Here is a 14,682-nt window from a genome sequence, read left to right on the forward strand (position 1 = left end):
TGTCTCCTAAATGCAAAACGAAGCGACTTTTTATATTGTCTTTATAAAAAAGAAATTACCATTTAGCTGCTAAGGAAGGAAAGATAATCTAAATCTCCCAGAAAGAATTTATGATTTATTGGTTCTGGAAATAACTGTGTACAAGTGTAGAAAGAAAGCCGAGCAACAAACTATAGAGACCGGAGGAGAGAAACTAAGCAAAGTTTTAAATAAAGATCTATAGATAATGGGGGAGATTTATCAAAGGGTGTAAAATTTAGACTGGTTCAAACTGGCCACAGCAACCAATCACAATTCATCTTTCCTTTCACCAGAGCTGCAAGCTGAGCTGTGATTGGTTGCTGTGGCCTGTTTGCACCAGTCTAAATTTTACATCTTTTGATAAATCTCCCCCAATGTGTTTGTTTGGGCTATTATAAGCACAAAGCAAGAATATAGAAAATTCCTTTAAAAGGAGTCAATGGCATTTATCAATCCAATCATTCCTTCCCCACCCACTTTAGGTGCCAGATAAGACTTGGGGTAAATGGGGATCTCAGACTGGCTGACTCTGTCATAATCCTACACATTAAAGTCATAGGAAAACTTGTATTAAACAAGTGATCTACTGCAATATCACAGAGACAAGCAGCTAAATCATATAGACTAGAAGGACACGGATATAAAGTTGTCATTCTAACTCATAAAGTCATGGTGATATAAAAATGGAGGTAAAACATCCATCAAACACAGCAAAGACAGAGGGCAGAGGACGGCCTCTAAAATCACCCTAATGCTGATCACACCAAAACTAATCACACCAACACCAAATCTAACACCGGTCGTATCAACCACAAGCCCAACCACACCGGGACTATCTCTGACCATGTAAACCACAGGCTGAGTGTATAAGCAATAGCCCTGATAATACTAGTACTAATAATGACCATGTAAACCACAGGCTGAGTGTATAAGCCATAGCCCTGATAATACTAGTACTAATAGTGATCATACAAACCACAGGCTGAGTGTATGGGCCATAGCCCTGATAATACTAGTACTAATAGTGATCATACAAACCACAGGCTGAGTGTATGGGCCATAGCCCTGATAATACTAGCACTAATAGGGACCATACAAACCACAGGCTGAGTGTATAAGCCATAGCCCTGATAATACTAGTACTAATAGTGATCATACAAACCACAGGCTGAGTGTATGGGCCATAGCCCTGATAATACTAGCACTAATAGGGACCATACAAACCACAGGCTGAGTGTATAAGCAATAGCCCTGATAATACTAGTACTAATAGTGATCATACAAACCACAGGCTGAGTGTATGGGCCATAGCCCTGATAATACTAGTACTAATAGTGATCATACAAACCACAGGCTAAGTGTATAAGCCATAGCCCTGATAATACTAGCACTAATAGGGACCATACAAACCACAGGCTGAGTGTATAAGCCATAGCCCTGATAATACTAGTACTAATAGTGATCATACAAACCATAGGCTGAGTGTATAAGCCATAGCCCTGATAATACTAGTACTAATAGTGATCATACAAACCATAGGCTGAGTGTATGGGCCATAGCCCTGATAATACTAGTACTAATAGTGATCATACAAACCACAGGCTGAGTGTATGGGCCATAGCCCTGATAATACTAGTACTAATAGTGATCATGTAAACTACAGGCTGAGTGTATAAGCCATAGCCCTGATAATACTAGTACTAATAGTGACTATACAAACCACAGGCTGAGTGTATAAGCCATAGTCCTGATAATACTAGTACTAATAGGGACCATACAAACCACAGGCTAAGTGTATAAGCCATAGCCCTGATAATACTAGTACTAATAGTGATCATACAAACCACAGGCTGAGTGTATGGGCCATAGCCCTGATAATACTAGTACTAATAGTGATCATACAAACCACAGGCTGAGTGTATGGGCCATAGCCCTGATAATACTAGTACTAATAGTGATCATGTAAACTACAGGCTGAGTGTATAAGCCATAGCCCTGATAATACTAGTACTAATAGTGACCATACAAACCACAGGCTGAGTGTATGGGCCATAGCCCTGATAATACTAGCACAAATGGTGACTATACAAACCACAGGCTGAGTGTATAAGCAATAGCCCTGATAATACTAGTACTAATAGTGATCATACAAACCACAGGCTGAGTGTATAAGCCATAGCCCTGATAATACTAGTACTAATAGTGATCATACAAACCACAGGCTGAGTGTATAAGCCATAGCCCTGATAATACTAGTACTAATAGGGACCATACAAACCACAGGCTGAGTGTATAAGCCATAGCCCTGATAATACTAGCACTAATGGTGACTATACAAACCACAGGCTGAGTGTATAAGCAATAGCCCTGATAATACTAGTACTAATAGGGACCATACAAACCACAGGCTGAGTGTATAAGCCATAGCCCTGATAATACTAGTACTAATAGGGACCATACAAACCACAGGCTAAGTGTATAAGCCATAGTCCTGATAATACTAGCACTAATGGTGACTATACAAACCACAGGCTGAGTGTATAAGCCATAGCCCTGATAATACTAGTACTAATAGTGATCATACAAACCACAGGCTGAGTGTATGGGCCATAGCCCTGATAATACTAGTACTAATAGTGATCATACAAACCACAGGCTGAGTGTATAAGCCATAGCCCTGATAATACTAGTACTAATAGGGACCATACAAACCACAGGCTGAGTGTATAAGCCATAGTCCTGATAATACTAGTACTAATAGGGACCATACAAACCACAGGCTAAGTGAATAAGCCATAGTCCTGATAATACTAGTACTAATGGGGACCATACAAACCATAGGCTGAGTGTATGGGCCATAGTCCTGATAATACTAGCACTAATAGTGACTATACAAACCCCAGGCTGAGTGTATAAGCCATAGCCCTGATAATACTAGTACTAATAGTGACCATACAAACCACAGGCTGAGTGTATAAGCCATAGTCCTGATAATACTAGCACTAATAGTGACTATACAAACCCCAGGCTGAGTGTATAAGCCATAGCCCTAATAATACTAGTACTAATAGGGACCATACAAACCACAGGCTGAGTGTATAAGCCATAGCCCTGATAATACTAGCACTAATGGTGACTATACAAACCATAGGCTGAGTGTATAAGCCATAGCCCTGATAATACTAGTACTAATAGTGATCATACAAACCATAGGCTGAGTGTATAAGCCATAGCCCTGATAATACTAGCACTAATAGGGACCATGTAAACCACAGACTGAGTGTATGGGCCATAGCCCTGATAATACTAGTACTAATAGTGACTATACAAACCACAGGCTGAGTGTATAAGCAATAGCCCTGATAATACTAGTACTAATAGTGATCATACAAACCATAGGCTGAGTGTATGGGCCATAGCCCTGATAATACTAGTACTAATAGTGATCATACAAACCACAGGCTGAGTGTATGGGCCATAGCCCTGATAATACTAGTACTAATAGTGATCATACAAACCATAGGCTGAGTGTATGGGCCATAGCCCTGATAATACTAGTACTAATAGTGATCATACAAACCACAGGCTGAGTGTATGGGCCATAGCCCTGGTAATACTAGTACTAATAGTGATCATACAAACCACAGGCTGAGTGTATAAGCAATAGCCCTGATAATACTAGTACTAATAGTGATCATACAAACCACAGGCTGAGTGTATAAGCCATAGCCCTGATAATACTAGTACTAATAGTGATCATACAAACCACAGGCTGAGTGTATAAGCCATAGCCCTGATAATACTAGTACTAATAGTGATCATACAAACCACAGGCTGAGTGTATGGGCCATAGCCCTGATAATACTAGTACTAATAGTGATCATACAAACCACAGGCTGAGTGTATAAGCCATAGCCCTGATAATACTAGTACTAATAGTGATCATACAAACCACAGGCTGAGTGTATAAGCCATAGTCCTGATAATACTAGTACTAATAGTGATCATACAAACCATAGGCTGAGTGTATAAGCCATAGTCCTGATAATACTAGTACTAATAGTGATCATACAAACCACAGGCTGAGTGTATAAGCAATAGCCCTGATAATACTAGTACTAATAGGGACCATACAAACCATAGGCTGAGTGTATAAGCAATAGCCCTGATAATACTAGTACTAATAGTGATCATACAAACCATAGGCTGAGTGTATGGGCCATAGCCCTGATAATACTAGTACTAATAGTGATCATACAAACCACAGGCTGAGTGTATAAGCCATAGTCCTGATAATACTAGCACTAACCATAGCTGGCTGCAACAACCCAGAAATAATAGGGTTACTCACCTTCCCAAATATACTCAGTCTGTTTGGATCAATGTACGGTTCTCTCAGTAACCACCTGGGGGAAGAACACAGAAGAGAATACAGATGTCAATAGAAATGAAGAATCAGAAAATGCCTGAGAATGACATAGCTTCACTAAGCTAGAGATAAAGGGAGGAACCATTACAGTGTTACACCATAGACTACATGGATAAAGGGAGGAACATTACAGTGTTACACCATAGACTACATGGATAAAGGGAGGAACCATTACAGCGTTACACCACAGACTATATGGATAAAGGGAGGAACCATTACAGTGTTACACCACAGACTATATGGATAAAGGGAGGAACCATTACAGTGTTACACCATACACTATATGGATAAAGGGAGGAACCATTACAGTGTTACACCACAGACTATATGGATAAAGGGAGGAACCATTACAGTGTTACACCACAGACTATATGGATAAAGGGAGGAACCATTACAGTGTTACACCACAGACTATATGGATAAAGGGAGGAACCATTACAGTGTTACACCATACACTATATGGATAAAGGGAGGAACCATTACAGTGTTACACCACAGACTATATGGATAAAGGGAGGAACCATTACAGTGTTACACCACAGACTATATGGATAAAGGGAGAAACCATTACAGTGTTACACCACAGACTATATGGATAAAGGGAGGAACCATTACAGTGTTACACCACACACTATATGGATAATGGGAGCAACTATTACAGTGTTACACCATACACTATATGGATAAAGGGAGGAACTATTACAGCGTTACACCATACACTATATGGATAAAGGGAGGAACTATTACAGTGTTACACCATACACTATATGGATAAAGGGAGGAACCATTACAGTGTTACACCAAAGACTATATGGATAAAGGGAGGAACCATTACAGTGTTACACTACAGACTATATGGATAAAGGGAGGAACCATTACAGTGTTACACCATAGACTACATAGATAGAGGGAGGAACCATTACAGTGTTACACCATAGACTACATGGATAAAGGGAGGAGCCATTACAGTGTTACACCACACAATATATGGATAAAGGGAGGAACCATTACAGTGTTACACCATACACTATATGGATAATGGGAGGAACCATTACAGTGTTACACCAAAGACTATATGGATAAAGGGAGGAACCATTACAGTGTTACACCATAGACTACATAGATAGAGGGAGGAACCATTACAATGTTACACCATAGACTACATGGATAAAGGGAGGAACTATTACAGTGTTACACCATAGACTACATGGATAAAGGGAGAAACCATTACAATGTTACACCATACACTATATGGATAACGGGAGGAACCATTACAGTGTTACACCAAAGACTATATGGATAAAGGGAGGAACCATTACAGTGTTACACCACAGACTATATGGATAAAGGGAGGAACCATTACAGTGTTACACCATAGACTACATAGATAGAGGGAGGAACCATTACAATGTTACACCATAGACTACATGGATAAAGGGAGGAACCATTACAGTGTTACACCATAGACTACATGGATAAAGGGAGGAACCATTACAGTGTTACACCACGGACTATATGGATAAAGGTAGGAACTAGAGATGAGCAAACCGGGTTCGGGTTCAAGTCCATCCGAACCCAAACGATCGGCATTTGATTAGCTGGGGCTGCTGAACTTGGATAAAGCTCTAAGGTTGTCTGGTAAACATGGATACAGCCAATGACTATATCCATGTTTTCCACATAGCCTTAGGGCTTTATCCAAGTTCAGCAGCCACCGCTAATCAAATGCCGAAAGTTCGGGTTCGGATGGACTCGAGCATGCTCGAGGTTCGCTCATCTCTAGTAGGAACCATTACAGTGTTACACCATACACTATATGGATAATGGGAGGAACCATTACAGTGTTACACCAAAGACTATATGGATAAAGGGAGGAACCATTACAGTGTTACACAATAGACTACATAGATAGAGGGAGGAACCATTACAGTGTTACACCATAGACTACATAGATAGAGGGAGGAACCATTACAATGTTACACCATAGACTACATGGATAAAGGGAGAAACCATTACAGTGTTACACCATAAACTACATAGATAGAGGGAGGAACCATTACAATGTTACACCATACAATATATGGATAAAGGGAGGAACCATTACAGTGTTACACCATACACTATATGGATAAAGGGAGGAACCATTACAGTGTTACACCACACACTATATGGATAAAGGCAGGAACCATTACAGTGTTACATCGTACACTATATGGATAACGGGAGGAACCATTACAATGTTACACCATACACTATATGGATAGTGGGAGATGCATTACAATGTTACACCATATGGATATTGGGGGATGCATTATAATGTTACAACATAGACTACATGGATAAAGGGAGGAACCATTACAATGTTACACCATACACTATATGGATAAAGGGAGGAACCATTACAGTGTTAGACCATACTCTATATGGATAGAGGGAGGAACTATTACAATGTTACACCACACACTATATGGATAGTAGGAGGAACCATTACAATGTTACACCACACACTATATAGATAAAGGGAGGAACCATTACAGAGTTACACCATACACTATATGGATAGAGGGAGGAACCATTACAATGTTACACCACACACTATATGGATAAAGGGAGGAACCATTACAGTGTTAAACCATACACTATATGGATAGAGGGGGGATGCATTACAATGTTACACCACACACTATATGGATAAAGGGAGGAACCGTTACAGTGTTACACCGTACACTATATTGATATAGGGAGGAACTATTACAGTGTTACACCATAGACTACATGGATAAAGGGAGGAACCATTGCAATGTTACACCATACACTATGGAGGTGATTTATCAAACATGGTGTAAAGTGAAACTGGCTCAGTTGCCCCTAGCAACCAATCAGATATCACCTTTCATTCCTCACAGATTCTTTGGAAAATGAAAGGTGGAATCTGATTGGTTGATAGGGGCAACTGAGCCAGTGTCACTTTACACCATGTTTGAAAAATCTCCCCCATTATGGATAGAGGGAGGAACCATTACAATGTTACACCATACACTATATGGATCAAGGGAGGAACCATTACAATGTTACACCATACACTATATGGATAAAGGGAGGAACCATTACAAAGTTACACCACACACCATATGGATAAAGGGAGGAACTATTACAATGTTACACCATACACTATATTGATAAAGGGAGGAACCATTACAGTGTTACACCATAGAGTATTTGAAAAGAGGGAGGATCAATTACAGTGTGACACCTTAGACCTCATTACAGTGATATTCTTTACATTCATTACAGGGATGCATTACAGTATGACACTGTTATATGGCTACAGGAAGTGGGGGCACTGCCATGTACATGGATACAGGAAGAATAGTGATAGTGTGTACTCGCTGGAATCTGGCCCTCAAATGCAGCATGTATGATGGATAAATAGGATACTGGAAGAGGAATGAAAGAATCCCTCGGAGCCCTAAGCAAAGAGGGACATGACTTTTGGATGGGGGGACCTATAGCTCCAGCAGTCTTGTCTGTATAATGCTATACAACAGGTGGTTCTGCTTTAAGAGGGAGGAGTATATGCCTAGTGTATTGCTATGAGCAGGGTGGGGTTTAGGAATAGATATAACTTGTCTCTCCCTTCCTCTCTTTTACAAGAAGATCTGGAGGAAAACATTTCCCTCCCGCCCTCCATTTTTTCATCTTTAAAACTAATTTTCTTTTTTCAAGTGTAATAATGCATGTAATATAAATATTATTTGTTGGTGTATGGTACCATATGCAATGTAAATATCAATGATATTTTTTGATTAGTTACAGTTTGGCATTAAGCCTCTAAGCCCAAGGGAAGGGCAATCCTTTAGCCATGGTTCCCTAGAGGTTTCCTCCACAGGGTTTTTTTTCCTCTCCTGAGTGTTGGAGGATGACTCTTTAGGAGTCGAATAGAGATGAGCGAACCGGGTTCAGGTTCGAGTTGATCCGAACCCGAATGTTCGGTATTTGATTAGCTGGGGCTGCTGAACTTGGATAAAGCTCTAAGGTTGTCTGGAAAATATTGATACAGCCAATGACTATATCCATGATTTCCACATAGCCTTAGGGCTTTATCCAAGTTCAGCAGCCACCGCTAATCAAATGCTGAATGTTCGGATCGACTCGAGCATGCTCAAGGTTCGCTCATCTCTAGAGTCGAAGTTTCACCTTGTTTTGCACAATTTTCATAGTTTTACTGTAGTTCTAAGTTATATGTTCATGGCATTGAATTAAGTGTACAAAAATGTGTAAAAGGTTTTAAAAATGTAAAAGAATAAATAAAAAATGTATATATATATATAAATAATATTTCTTTTTTATTATCTGTCACATCTTAGGTTTGGCGGCTCAGGTGGAAGTTGCAGTTATAGTGGACTTCTTTTAACTCATAGAGGATGTTAAATGGTGGTGAACAGGCTGAGCCTTGGAAGTGGCCAACCTTAAGGATGTCAGAATGGTAACGTCATCCAGGGGCAGTACGATGGTTAAGTACAGGAGTATGGATCTTCAGTAGGGGCATTGGGGCCCTTAAAGTACACTGGCTCTGCTAGAATGGCAGCCAGAACGTGCCGCCCCTCTTTATTGCTGTCTGGCTGAGTGCTGTATGGCAGACAGCTGGGGATCTCACAGTATCCGTAAATCCCAGTGACCTAGCACTTCACCTGACTCCTGGGATTGTTTTAGTCCTGGGATTTAAATAAAGCTGTGGCCACCTTAACACCAAAAACTGTGTTTTGTGCCTTGATTTCATAGTCTGTATTTATTGGTGTTGTAGTGGTTTCAAGCGAGGGTCCATCCCATATCCAGCCATGGTTTACAGCAGGGGTGGGGAACCTTTTCCATGTCGAGGGCCGGTCGGGCCTTAATAAAATCATTCGAGGGCCGCACTCAATGTTATACCGTGCGCGGCAGTTAGTAGCGGGGGTTTGCAGCACCCGAACAAGGCAAAGTATTGTTCCCCTAATGCCCCTGCTATTCTAGTTAACCCTCTGTGATGCCCCTTGTACCTGATTTGAATCCTTAGTGATGCCCCTGGTAGCCTAGTTAACCCCCCCAGTCATGTCCCTGGTGGCCTAGTTAACCCCCCCAGTCATGTCCCTGGTAGCCTAGTTAACTCCTCAGTCATGTCCCTGGTGGCCTAGTTAACTCCTCAGTCATGTCCCTGGTGGCCTTGTTAACTCCTCAGTCATGTCCCTGGTAGCCTAGTTAACTCCTCAGTCATGTCCCTGGTGGCCTAGTTAACTCCTCAGTCATGTCCCTGGTGGCCTAGTTAACTCCTCAGTCATGTCCCTGGTGGCCTAGTTAACTCCTCAGTCATGACCCTGGTAGCCTAGTTAACTCCTCAGTCATGTCCCTGGTGGCCTAGTTAACTCCTCAGTCATGTCCCTGGTGGCCTAGTTAACTCCTCAGTCATGTCCCTGGTGGCCTAGTTAACTCCTCAGTCATGTCCCTGGTAGCCTAGTTAACCCCTCAGTCATGTCCCTGGTAGCCTAGTTAACCCCCCAGTCATGTCCCTGGTAGCCTAGTTAACCCCCCAGTCATGTCCCTTGTGGCCTAGTTAACCCCCCAGTCATGTCCCTGGTAGCCTAGTTAACCCCCCAGTCATGTCCCTTGTGGCCTAGTTAACCCCCCAGTCATGTCCCTGGTGGCCTAGTTAACCCCCCAGTCATGTCCCTTGTGGCCTAGTTAACCCCCCAGTCATGTCCCTGGTAGCCTAGTTAACCCCCCAGTCATGTCCCTGGTAGCCTAGTTAACCCCCCAGTCATGTCCCTGGTGGCCTAGTTAACCCCCCAGTCATGTCCCTTGTGGCCTAGTTAACCCCCCAGTCATGTCCCTGGTGGCCTAGTTAACCCCCCAGTCATGTCCCTGGTAGCATAGTTAACCCCCAGTGTCTGCCCCAAATGAAAAAAAATAAACATCCCACTCACCTTTCCTCCGCTCCCACGCTGTCCAGGTCCTCTTCTCCCTCCTCTCTTCTGTGCCGGTCTTCTCCTGCAGGCGGCGCGCGATGAAATGACGTCAGCGCGCGCGGCCCGCAGGAGTCAGAAGACGTGCGCCGCGCTGGTGAGGCAGGAGCCGGCATACAACACATCTTCCTGTGTCTATGCCAGCTCCTGCCTCACCAGCGCGGCGCACGTCACAGGAGGGCAGGAGTCAGAAGATGTGCACCGCTCTGAGGGGAAGGAGCCGGCGCTCACAGCATCCTCCTGGCAGCTGTCACAGACACAGGAGGATGCCGTGTGTGTCAGCTCCTTCTCCTCCAGAGCGGCGCATGTCACAGGGGAGCCGCGGGCCACATCCGGAGGTGTCAGGGGCCGGATGCGGCCCGCGGGCCGGAGGTTCCCCACCCCTGGTTTACAGGGTTCCTCCAGGAACTCTGATTCTCAGCAAACACTTCCTACTTCATATAACCAGGACTGGATCAGCCATTACTTTCCTATTATTATTATTATCATCCTTATCTAATGACATCCCATTGATGAGATACACAACATCCCCAGGAAGCACACAATTCTGTGTCTTGTATTGGGCCCGTACACAGATGTATACAGAGACTACAGGAGAAGCATAGAAGAGGTGATAATTCTCACTCTACAGCAGCTATTTGGTCCTTTACTTCCACAGATCCGAGTCCTCTGTGAACCTCCTGCAGGATTTTAAGTCCTTGAAAGCCGCTGCCTCGGCCGTCAAACCGCGCCACAATGACGTTGTCCGTGTTAATCAGCACCAAATCCCAGTCAATGTGGAACTTGTCAGTCACAAGCTGACTCCCCGGAGATTCATCCCTGAAAGAGCAACACATAGAGGACGGGGATGAGAAGAGGCAGGAGCATGGAGTCTGCACTGAAGACACAACAAGAAGATGGCCCAAAAAAGGAAGAAGAAACATTATCTACTACATCCTAAGGCCACAACCACACAACGTCTCTTTTTTTGGCTGTTTGATGGGCGTTTTTTTGGATTGCCGTCATTTGGAGCCGAAGTAATGTCCATTATTTGTGGAATAATGACCGTTGTTTTGAAATCACAGCCGTTAATTGGACTTAAAATGACGGCGATCCAAAAAAGTCTGTCAAGCGGCCAAAAACAGACACCGGCTTATTTACTAACAATGTGTCAATTTTAAGCCGTTATGCCACCGATTACGTATGTTTTTTTCATGTGAAATTCATTAATGTGGCGCATGCCCTATGTAATTCTAGAACAGGGATGGGGAACCATTGGCTCTACCGCTGTTGCAAAACTACAATTCCCATCATGCCTGGACATCCATGATGGGAGTTATAGTTTATACAACAGCTGGAGAACCAAAGGTTTCCTGTTCTAGAAGGTTTGTCACAGGACAAAACTAAAATCTGAATGAAAAATTACTGTCGCGGGTTTTAAAGGATACACCCATGACACATCCACGACACGCCCACTTGGCAAGTTTTGGACAAATATGAAAGGTTTGTTGGTTTTTTTTAGTTGTGTCACTAAACTGACAGGGAAAATGGACAAAAATCCGACAATCTGCTGCTGAGAACCTGTTAGTAAATCAGCCCCATTGTGTGGTCATGGCCTAATACCGACATCTACTACATCTTAATACCGACATTTACTACGCCCTAATACCGTCATCTACTACATCCTAATCCTTCTAGTACTAATATCCACTAAATTCTCACCATACTTAATTCCTGGGTGACTGCACAATGTTACACCAGATGTAGCTTTATACTCAGAGCCATCTTTTAGTTTCTTCCTCGGACCGTCTCCTGCAGGTTCGGATACATTCAGTTACACGTTTGGCTGCTTCTCTACCGCTCGACTGGATGGAGACCCTGATCTGTCCTGTCATCTGGACACGGTGTTGGCTCTGTAGCATGCAGTGTTACTGTGGGTGGACTGTGGTATTTATGATTACAACCTAATGTATGTATATACAGCCCCCTCCCCGATCACACTACTGGCCCCAGCCCCACATTGGTTTTATAGAAGATGGGCTTCTCTGTACTTACACAATGAGGAGCAGTGGATACCGGTTCTGCTCCGAGAAATCCAGAGGATATGACAGTCGTAGAGGGAGCTCTAACAGAAGAGACAATAGGTGAGATAAGAGACGCCATGGAGTCTGAGCTCCTCCCTCGTACACAGGCCCCACCTCCTCATTACCATAATCCTCAATCTGAATCATTTTCACTTCACTCCTGAAGATCTCCTTCTGGGAAACGGCTTCTTGTAGCACAGAATTGTTTTCTATCATGTAAAATTCTGTGAAAAACAGGAGAAAAGGTCACAGTGTAATATATGCATCTAAGATCACTGTGTAATACACCCCATCTTGGTACACGTTAAGATCCCAGTAATGACACTGACCTGTAGGGTCACTCGTGTTGTGGACACTGAACAGATGGACTCCTGGGCCTGTCACATTCCAAAAAAAATCCAAGATTAACTATCACTCTCAACATTCAGAACACAATGGAATACAACTCACAACCAATATGACATTTCCTAATTTATAAGGGTAATGATTGGGCCAATGATGGGTGTAGGTCTGGACTGCAGTCTGGTGGAATCCTGAAGGGATCCTTAGAATACAGTGATATCTGGTCTATATTATAATACGGGGAGGCTGGATATAGGGAAGATCAACCAAAGAAGAAATTGCGGAACTAATAAATGAATAAAGCATATATTTCTTTATTTAAATCAATAATAAATTACATAATTACCACCATGAGATAAAAAGATACACAGAAGTACAAAACTGGAGAGGGGAATGGATGTCAGTGGTATATGTGACTAAGGACAAATAATATAAGTAACCAATCTAAAGGGGAACACCCCGTGTAAGGCACAGCTATATATATATAGATTAGATGACCTCCTGTATGTGCAGGGCCAACACACAGGGCAGAAAAACAAGTGTATATAGTGGAACAAAGTAAAGACACTAATTTGCCCAGCAAACAATAAGTATAAGCCCAAATTTAAGAAGAAGGAATGAAAAATAAAAAAGCCAAACAGAAAGGAAGGGGGTGAGCACCAGCTACCCCACTGACATCTTACCACTCTCCAGCACAGACATCTCCTGATCAAGGGAGCAAAATGTACGTCGGGCTGTCTGTGCTGGAGAGAGGTAAGATGTCAGTGGGGTAGGTGGTGCTCATGGTACTACTCCATGGTAGCGGCATCATTAGGTAATCTAGATGACCTGTGTAACTTCCCCCAAACACTGCGATAATTCTGGAGAAACGTCTATTGGTATTTTGTTTATAAGTGTGCATTGTGTATAGTGTGTGTATTATATACTTGTGTATTGTGTATAGTGTGTGTATTATATACTTGTGTATTGTGTATAGTGTGTGTATTATATACTTGTGGATTGTGTATAGTGTGTGTATTGTATACTTGTGGATTGTGTATAGTGTGTGTATTATATACTTGTGTATTGTGTATAGTGTGTGTATTATATGTATATTGTACTGTGTATTGTATGTGATCCTCCCTAACCGAAACAATCCATAATCTGCCTGGCATCCTGTAGAGCGGACTCCATTGACAGCAGAGTAACCATCAGTGACCCCGGGGCGGCTGTGTAATCCAGTCTGGAGGCAGCACTCTATCATTTGGTGAATTTCTCATTGTGTGAAAGGTGTAATCACATCCATATCATACACACCAGCCTGTCCGGATGATAAGTGGGCACACAGGGATGGTACCACCGTCCTATAGACTCTACTGAGGTCCACGTCACCTTCTGTGCCACCAGCAGTGGGACATTTCCACAGATAACACAGCAATGCACCCAAAGGTGACCCCAAACAACCTAAACAGTTTGTCAAGTCCATTCAACACTACTAATGATAGTTGTAAACCACAGAGGGAAGGGTTAATACCCAGGTATGTGTGTTATAGAAGAAGGGGAGGTCAATGCAATGTCTAACCTTTACAATGCAGCAGAAAGTGATGGTTTAACGGACTGAACTTTGCATCGAAGTAGGAACACTGGTCACTTACAACTCCACACGAGAGGCACTGACGGTTCAGTAAACCAGAGATGTAGACGCTGGAAAGATATCATGAAGGAGCAAATTACATCATACAAGACCCCGTTTTGGTGAAGGATACTGCAGTCCTCTAAATAGCCCAAAGTCATCAGGGTTACCGATTATTCTATGCTCCATATAGGAATGGAAGAGCTCAGACAAGTGATA

At 42.6% G+C, this 14,682-nt stretch overlaps 1 protein-coding gene across 2 annotated transcripts in view; it reads right to left on the reverse strand.

Annotated features, from left to right (window-relative positions):
- Positions 1 to 14,682, reverse strand: part of DPP10 (dipeptidyl peptidase like 10) — a 115,836-nt gene that overhangs the window by 7,344 nt on the left and 93,810 nt on the right. For both annotated transcript variants that reach the window (XR_011364657.1, XM_069985055.1), the window contains exons 16-21: positions 14,413 to 14,534; positions 12,839 to 12,886; positions 12,635 to 12,733; positions 12,481 to 12,550; positions 11,071 to 11,265; positions 4,373 to 4,427 (exon numbers count right to left, since the gene is read on the reverse strand). Coding sequence is in view for 1 of the 2 variants with exons in the window: in XM_069985055.1 (XP_069841156.1) it covers positions 4,373 to 4,427; positions 11,071 to 11,265; positions 12,481 to 12,550; positions 12,635 to 12,733; positions 12,839 to 12,886; positions 14,413 to 14,534 (589 nt within the window). In the remaining variant the exon portion in view is untranslated. The remainder of the gene's footprint in view (positions 1 to 4,372; positions 4,428 to 11,070; positions 11,266 to 12,480; positions 12,551 to 12,634; positions 12,734 to 12,838; positions 12,887 to 14,412; positions 14,535 to 14,682) is intronic.

Source organism: Dendropsophus ebraccatus, chromosome 9, assembly GCF_027789765.1.
Source record: "Dendropsophus ebraccatus isolate aDenEbr1 chromosome 9, aDenEbr1.pat, whole genome shotgun sequence".
In the NCBI taxonomy this organism is placed as follows: domain Eukaryota; kingdom Metazoa; phylum Chordata; class Amphibia; order Anura; family Hylidae; genus Dendropsophus; species Dendropsophus ebraccatus.